The 8785-nt window shown below is 38.0% G+C and overlaps 1 protein-coding gene across 1 annotated transcript; it reads right to left on the reverse strand.

Annotated features, from left to right (window-relative positions):
- Nucleotides 1-372: 372 nt before the first annotated feature.
- Nucleotides 373-8300, reverse strand: ccs (copper chaperone for superoxide dismutase). Its single transcript, XM_062444602.1, has 8 exons — nt 8179-8300; nt 7890-7962; nt 6273-6410; nt 5387-5561; nt 3981-4041; nt 3465-3542; nt 3165-3268; nt 373-2429 (listed from the first exon to the last, which is right to left on the reverse strand). Exons 1-8 carry the CDS (start codon nt 8200-8202, stop codon nt 2270-2272), a joined length of 813 nt encoding a protein of 270 aa, XP_062300586.1. The 5' UTR covers nt 8203-8300; the 3' UTR covers nt 373-2269.
- Nucleotides 8301-8785: the final 485 nt, after the last annotated feature.

Here is an 8785-nt window from a genome sequence, read left to right on the forward strand (position 1 = left end):
ATAACCAATTCATTTTTGAGACATTTTTTTTAAAAGAAAAAATATAAACATTCATTCATTTCAGCTTGTTAATGTGATAATTTTCAGATTTCTTTAAACGTCCATGATGGTAAACTGAATATTTTAGGGTTATGGACTGTTAGTTGGGACAAATTGGGACATCTGTGGATGAATGGTGGGTTTAAGAAACTGACATTTTATAATCTAAAGGAGTCAATCAATCAAAAAAAAAAATTACCTTATATTATCTATTAGATAATGGAAAAAATAGTTGCAGCCTTCTTTGGGGTTTGAACTAATGTCAGACATAAAAAAGGCTATTTGAAGCCATCATTTTAAGACTTAAGACTTGTTTTTATTAAGTATAACTGTAACTATAACTATAATGTGCATTTTCATTGTTTTTATGACATTTTACAGTCAAAATTACCCATCATAAAATGAATCAACATTTATAATATTATTATAATAATAAAAGCAAATGTTAGCTGCAGCCCTACATTCAAGTTGCATTCACAGCCCTAAGAGAGAAATGGAAAAGAAGATAGAGACTGAACATTTGGATTGGGGGGGGGTTCAATAAGCTTATTCAGGCGTCACGAGGACAAGACAGATGTTCAATTTGAGAAAAAAGAAAAAAATCAATGTAGAACTTTGCTACATAACTCTCATACGGCCATTACGGCACACGAAACATCCTAACATTGACGTCTCCATCAAGAAGAAAAACGTCTCAGCAGAAATCAACAAGTGTCGGCAGGTAGAAGTTTTATACATCGTTTTATACTTCAATCATCGAGTGCAATTTCAGATGAAGTCATCAAAGGATTTATGGCACATGATCATGATTTACAAAAATGCCAGTTTCCAGCATTGTGTGGCTCTGAAGTTGAAGCCACAGCAGCCATGAAGAACTCAATACACACACTCCATGTTGGAAAAAGAAAAAAAACAAACAGCTGAGCACACAATCTTTCACGACGCCCCCCCCTCTAAAACCTTTACCCCCTCTTGCCCTTTCACCCCGGGTGGAATATGATTCTCTCTTCCAGGCTTTTCCCCTCATCTCTCTTACCCAAGTCACTCACTCCACCTTATGGCTTTATAATGAACACACTGAGGCAGGAACATTGTCCAAATGCAGCCAATGACGGTGCAGATTATCTCTTTATGTTTAGGGGGTGGGCTCAGTTGTTCCCCTTTTTTTGTTGGAGGATCTCTTTATTGTACTTCTTTAAACAGAGGGAAGTGGTTAAGCTAACACACTGCGGTGGCGGCTGCACATGTAAACCCGTGATCCTCTAAATGCGCATGTTTAAGTTTAGCAAGGCTTGGTCAAACTTTCCATGACACTAATAATACTTTACTATTACTACTTTAGTTTTGTACAATACATTACTTACAATAAATTACTCCTTTGTCCAGTGTTGAACCACATTCTTACAAACTTTGTTGTAACTGGTTATCTAATATTACTTTAAGACATCAGTTTCAACTTTTCTGATAGTGTTTAAACATTTAAACTAGGTTTTTAAGCATTTTAAATCAACAAATGTGTTACAAAGGACTCAAATTGGTGGGAAATTGAGGCGCCTAGCTAGAAGGTTACTAGTCCTGGTGAGAGTAAATAAAATAAGCTTCAGAATCACACATTTCGTAATCCCATCTGTGTGTGTGAATGTGTTGATTTCCCTCTTTAATTTCAATATATGTAGATAAATCTTTTACCATAATCAGTTTCTATCTTTGCAAATTATTTGAGCTACTTCACAGTGTGTGATGCAATGTGAGAGTAGCAGGATGTTAGTGTGATGTGTTTTTTACCACTAGTTCTCTTTTAGGAAACTTGCATAATTAGACATTTTAATGGGAACCTGAGGAGCGTTTATCTCAGCCAGTGCACAGACGAAACTAATATCTCAAAGCACATCAAACATCATTTTTACACCATGATGAGACAGTTGTTGCCAGAGGCGGCTGGTTATGCAAACATTTAGCAGTGTTAACAGAGATCTAGCTAATCAGATGACCTGTTTAAGTGCTTTAAAAAACATTCAAAGGACGCTACCTGTAAACTGTAAGTGCTTTTCATTTTGTCATTGGGGTAACAAACAAAATAAAAGAAAAAAGAAAATAAGGCCATTTTTCTTTGGTCATCTGTCCAGCTGTGCATGCTCGGTCTTCCTCGCTTCAGCTCTGATTGTCTGTCTGCCGAACACAGATCATTACTGTGACAGTCACAGATCCGGCTGGTGTTTGTGTGTCCGCTTCAGAGGTTTGCTGCCGGCGTCTCTGTGTTGGCTTTGCTTCGACCTTTCCCAGCTATCGGCCGGTCTCTCTCCTCCCATATCGTGACCCCGTCGCAGGCACAAATCTGCTTGGTGTTTTGGAAGAGGCCCGCTGATCGGGCGATAATGCCGCAGGCCAGCCTGCAGAGGAGAGAAAAAAAAGAGACAGAAAAATGATAAAAGGGTTGGCAACAGCGTGGCGCCATCCTCGTGTGTCTAGATCTGGATGAAATTAGGGAAAATATGCAAATGAAGACAGTGGAGTAGGAAATGTATACCACACTTCATTTTAATTATTTTTCCTTTTGTAAAAAACTTTAATTTAATTGTTAAAATAAAGAAAAAAACATCAGCTTCAAAAGACCAGCCATGTTACTGAATAGCAGCCTTTTAACAGTGCTTTTAATATTTGACATGACTGGTACTTATAAATCATAAGCTAATTACACTTTTTTGTCTCTTGAAAGATTTCAACTCGTGAAATTTGACTGACAAAAATAGGGCTGTATATGTGGTAGAAATCAATATTAAAGTTTCTTTTTAATGTTGATTTATTATAATCTGGTAAGACATCAAACAAAACAATGTTTTACACAGGAATTCTTCATTTTAACTTTTAAAATAACCCATTATCAAGATAACATCAATGTACAGCACAATATTACAATAGTTTTATATATACACATTGAAATTTAGAGATAATCTTACATACATGGCAACTGTATGTCTGTACAATATAATATTGCTAGCGCTGATGTCAAATGTTCCTGTTATTTTGTCCACCTCCTGTAATATTGAGTCAATGAACACTGAACCTCCAGCTCACACTACACGCACCACTTTGATCTCATCTTGTGTCCACTGCTTCTGACTCACCTTTTTCCAGAGTTTCCGGTCTGTTTGGAGAGCGGGTGAGCGCCTCGACCCAGGTCGTCCTCCTCTGCGTCCACTACGAGTGACCGGCCAATCACATCCCACACCTGCAGCGCGGGCAACAAAAGGTATCAAATAAGGAGGAAAATACAACCTGCTGTTCGGTGCTGTTTCACAAATTAAAAGTTAATAAAAAACAGATTTTCTTCCTAAATTAAGCTCAATATATTGTATTTATCTGGCTTATTAGCAGTGTCACGTTCTGTTTGTGTATGTGTGTGTTTGTGTGTGTGTGACTGTTACCTTTAGCTGACTGTCTTCTAGTCTAAATGAGGCTCTGCCATCTGGTCCGGCGACAACATTTCCCAGATCACCTACATGCTGTGCAACAATACTAAATGTGAGAATTACACATAACCACAGTGACACACAACAAATGAATAACACTGAACCGTAAAAAAAAACATAAATACACTAGGAGCACACAGCATGAAAGCCAAGAAGCAGGGCCTCTGAGTCGCAGCTCTTTCACACACTTTATTGAAAGTTTAGCACCTGGAGCAGAACTGCTCCAAATAGCTCCTGTGGGACAAATTTGGCAATCTGAGCGGGAAATCACATCTCGTATTTGGCCTGTGTTGAAATTCTCAGGAGTGACTTTGTGAGGATTTATGATAAAAAAAGACTTTACTCCTTGATATTCATGCGCCGAAATGCTCTGATCCACAGCATCAAGCAAGTGGACTTCAAACTTATAAAAATGAATGATTACATGACAGGTTATATTAATGGAGCTCTGAGGAAAAGACAGTATTGTACCCTTTCAGGGTCCTCTGGTCCGCCGTGTTGTCTTCCAAAGGGGTTGAAGTGCTCTCCACAACTGCAGAATGGGAGAAATTTAATTCAATTAAACAAGAGGAAGAAACTGGATACTTCAGTCTCATTCACTTTCCGCATCAACAATTTAGACGACTGACAGATTGAGCACACGCAGCTGAATCATCAGCACAGAAGAGGAACATCTGTGTTAGATAATGCTGCCCTTTCTTATATTTTTGAGCATATTTGCCTTTAATTGATAGTACGTGTGGTCAACAAGCAGACCGGAAATGCGGAGGCAGAGAAAGAAGGATGACATGAAACAAAAAAGTCCCCCAGCTTGACTCTAAACTGGGATGTTGTAGTTAACATGGTATGAGTCACAGCCCCCCCGAGGCCACCATGATGGCGCAAATATGTCTTATATAATGTTTTATGATGTGAATTTTTTTGGGGTGTTTAGGGATGCTTCCTGAAAAGAAATGATCTTGGAAATTTCCTGTTTTTAAAGCTTCTACTTTCAAATATTTCTTAGTATAAGCAATTAAATGCCTCTCTCTATTGTGGTAAAAATGGTTTGTGGAGTTTTAAAATGATGCTAATAAAAGTGTCGAACAAAATCTGACCAGCTACTGTATATATTCTGCATATTAGAAGACCTAAACGTTGATAAAAGCCACAAGCTTTTATGCGTGAAAATGCAAACAGAGAAGTCGACTGTGACTCCCAAGGTGCACATCTATACTAGAAATTTCATTGAGCTTACACTTCTGTTACATGCACTGCTAAAGCCAAGTGGAAGCCCAAGATTACACTTTATAGAGGCCCAATAATACATTTATGAGCTGAAAATCAGTTCACTTCCAGATTCTGTCACAATTTTAGTTTCTATACCTACAGCGTGGTATTTTGCTTCAAACTGAGATGAGAAAGTGTTGTGCATTTGCTCCGTTTCTCCTCTCTGACTCGTCTCTTAATGGATGTTGTAATATTATGAGCCATCCACCAAATTGACAGGGGAAAAAAGGTTTCAGACAAACCTGTATTAGGGTTCAATTATTCAGGAGACTCTTGTGTTTACATGACGAGGATCACTCATGATATCTTTAATAGGAAAAGTTTGAAATGGGGTTTTTTTTACAGTGTGGAAAAGTACTTCCCAGATCTATGAAGGACTCTCAGTATTTTCTCAAGGAAATGAATTAGCACCTTGTGTCTGTGCCAGGGGATCAAGGATGGCTCAAATAAAGTATATGGAAGCTAAATTTAAACCCAAGACACTGTAAAATATAAAAATGTCATCTTTCTTACATTTCCTTCAAACCTCTCTGCATATGAAGCTTCTTAACTCTGATGTTTGATTTCATTTCAGGTTATTGATATGTTTTAACTTTTACCAAACCTACCTGAGGCAGTCCTCTGTGAGGTCCCCCAGGGTGTGGACATGGAGGCCGTGGGGTCCGGGCTCCAACCCGTCAATGGTCCCGTCGATCAAGCAACGGTCGGTAGACAACTGGAGGAAACGCACCACTCCCTGGATCTTTCCTACACCAGCCAGCATGGCCACCGCTGCACCCAGGTCTGTCAAAAAGAAACACACAGATCCTGAACAGTTTGTATGTTTACCGCTGTGGCCCTGAACGCACCTCTATACATCATGTTAGGATCTGACCGAGACGGATCGCAGTTCACATAAGTAATAAGAATGCATCACAAATGTGTCTCAGGTGACTGCTTATGATCAGATTATACTTCCCATCTTATGTTTGATTTTATCTGTGAGAAACTGAGCGCTGAACATAAAAATACACAGAAATAGACCTGGAGAGACAGACTGAGGTGAGTTTTCTTTTAATTTTTTTAAATCAAGCATAACCAGCTCAGTTTGAGAGGTTAACCCAGCTAAAAACGTCTTGGCTCTGCTCCAATAAAGCTACACTGTACATTATGCACCATAAATGTGTGTGTGTATATATTTATATATATGTCTATTTAGAGCGACCTTCTTCACCCAGGAGGCATTTCATTGATATGTGTGAACAGAACTAGTGTTTGAACACATTAGAGCAGCATTTAATCCTCATTTAACAAGTATCTTTGCTCTGCAGGGAGATTAATTAACAGCAGATTAACAGCAGTTTAACACAATGTATCCATCCATTGAAAGTACAGTTTGTATTGTACAAGAACTTATAAGAATAAGTATAAAATAGCCAAACTGTTGATTTATTTCAGTTTATATCTAATTTGAACAAAAAGGTACAACATAGCTTCATGCTTGTGGTTTCTCACCTTGCTCCGACCCTCCGATGCCCTTTAGCACGGCCTGGCGTCCCGTGCTTTCTATCAGAGCCTGCACATCTGCACTGGTCAGAACAGATTCCACCAACACCGCCTCCTTACCAACATCCACACTGACCGAATGCACTCCTGCAAACACACACCGATGTATTTAATGCTGTGTGGGACTTAATTTAAGGCCAGGAAATACAACGCTTGCAATGTTTAAAAGGATGTAAACAGAAGTTGAGAAACTACAAATTAGCATTTAAGATAAAGGAAAGCAAAATAAGAATGAAATATAAGGGGAAATACTTCAGGCATATTGTATCCTTGTTGTAGTAAACGTGTGAAGTTCACCACAATGAAACCTGTTATTTCACTGTGAGATGTAAGACCTCAACAAATTGTATACAATAAATGAATACACACAGAGACCTTTGATTTATATCATTTAAAAGATTTTCTGGTTTTCCAGATGCCGAACAGATGCTCAAACATTCTGTGACATCTCAGTTGCTGTTCATCCACCTCCATATTTGTGGCTTTTATAACACTAAATGATTACTGACAACAATCCAGGCGGACTCAGGTCATAGATCAAACTATCAACTGTGTCCATATTCAAAAACATACTGAATGCTTATATCTTCTTAGGTTTATTATTAGTTACAGTATAGTATGTGTGTCATGGGGTCTTTTGGTGAAAGGGTGATTACATAATGCTTTATTTTACATGTCGGTTTTTTCTTGGAAAGAATTATGAAATGTGTGAAAATACAGTTCTTAGTTTTTCGCTAGTAGTGTTGAGTTGTGAAAAGCTGCTGTTGATTCCCAGAAGAATTTCCTTTAAAAAAACGACTCAAATAAACCCAAAGAAAGTCTAATCATTCATGTAGTATTGTAAACTTTATTTTTCATATATACAGGATACTGAATACTACGCTAGCCTTTTGACAAATTGCACATTTTATCATGTTAAAGGTGACTTGTTGTGCACTGAGGTAAATAAATAAATAAATCATAATAAACAAAAGACTCTAGGTTATGTTTAGCATTTAAATAGCTCTTTTTAAGTACACTTCCAAATAAATTATAAGAAATGTACACACCAACAAAACTGTTTTATGTATTGTGCTCATTGAACATGACACCTGTTGATATACAGTATGCATTTCAATGTTACAATGTTTTGATGTCCCTAACTATCCAAAATCCAAAAATATTCAATTATGAAAAAGTAACACAAGTCAAATGTTTGGGAATTGTTCTGCTTGAAAAATGACTTGCATGATTTATTGATTATCACAATAGGCCTAGTTGCAGATTCATTTTCTATTGATCGACTCACTGATTAATCTTTGCAGCTCTACTGCTGTGTAAACAATACTGTCTTTGAGTGATATAACATGCTCTACACTAGAATGCATGAAGACAAATCAGCCACAAACAAGCAGCAGGAAAAAAAAGCAGACTGACATTATCTGTTGTTATGGTCCTCTGCTGTAGAAATGAGAGCAGTTTGTACCACACTGACCATTACAAAGAGCTGTCAGTTACAGCTGAGGATGTAAACATGCACAGAGAAGCAGCCCCAGGCCATAAAAACACCTGTCCATGCTCTCTCACCTGGTTTACCCTCCAGAGCTGCTCTGACTTTCTCGGCACAGCTCTCACATGTCATCTGCACTGCAAACTCCAGCTGAGGAGGATAAAAAACACATAAAACACCAACTTATATGTGTAAATGGGAGCATGTGAGCTTGCACCGTTATCTAACTGTGAACTGCACAGTTAAGTGCAGCACAGAAACATAAACAGCAGCTAATGAAGGCTTTGTTTTGACATTATTGTGGCTAATATAAAGTCGTGACACAGTTAACGATAAAACTCAAACTAATAAACTGCACTGTCAAACCTTCGCTGTCCTTTCCGAGTCCATTTTGCTGCCGCTCGTCGCAGCCTGGCCGATAAGGGCCGTTTTAAACAAATAACTTCCCAGTTTTCTAGAAACGGAAACGAACCGGCTGTACCCGCCAGTGGCCGCCGCCATCTTTGTGAGGTCAGGCGATTACGTCACGGGACGTTTACCGCCGCCAGGTGTCGATTTCCCGCTACTGCAACTATTATAAATACCTCACTATAATTATTTTTATCCTCTGGAGAGCATGAAGAGGACAGAGACAGAGTTGTATATTTTTTTAATATGATAAATATGATGTGAGTCATTTATTTAATGTACTAAATATACTAAAAGAAATGTGTAACAACAATAGAAAGAACATACCTTATATACTGTATATGTATATGTAAAGCACTTTCCTAGGTTATGTTAATTTAGCATTTAAATATAGCTCTTTTAAGTACACTTCCAAATAAATGATAAGGATATTATGTTCAATTGAGCATGGCACCTGTTGATATACAGTAGGCTTTTCAATGTTAAGCACATCGACTTGTGGCTACTGAAAACCAAGTCCAACATTTTCTTTTGAGTTGCAAAGTAAGTAAGAAGGTAGAAAAAG

This window comes from Scomber scombrus, chromosome 23, assembly GCF_963691925.1.
Source record: "Scomber scombrus chromosome 23, fScoSco1.1, whole genome shotgun sequence".
NCBI classification, from domain to species: Eukaryota; Metazoa; Chordata; class Actinopteri; order Scombriformes; family Scombridae; genus Scomber; species Scomber scombrus.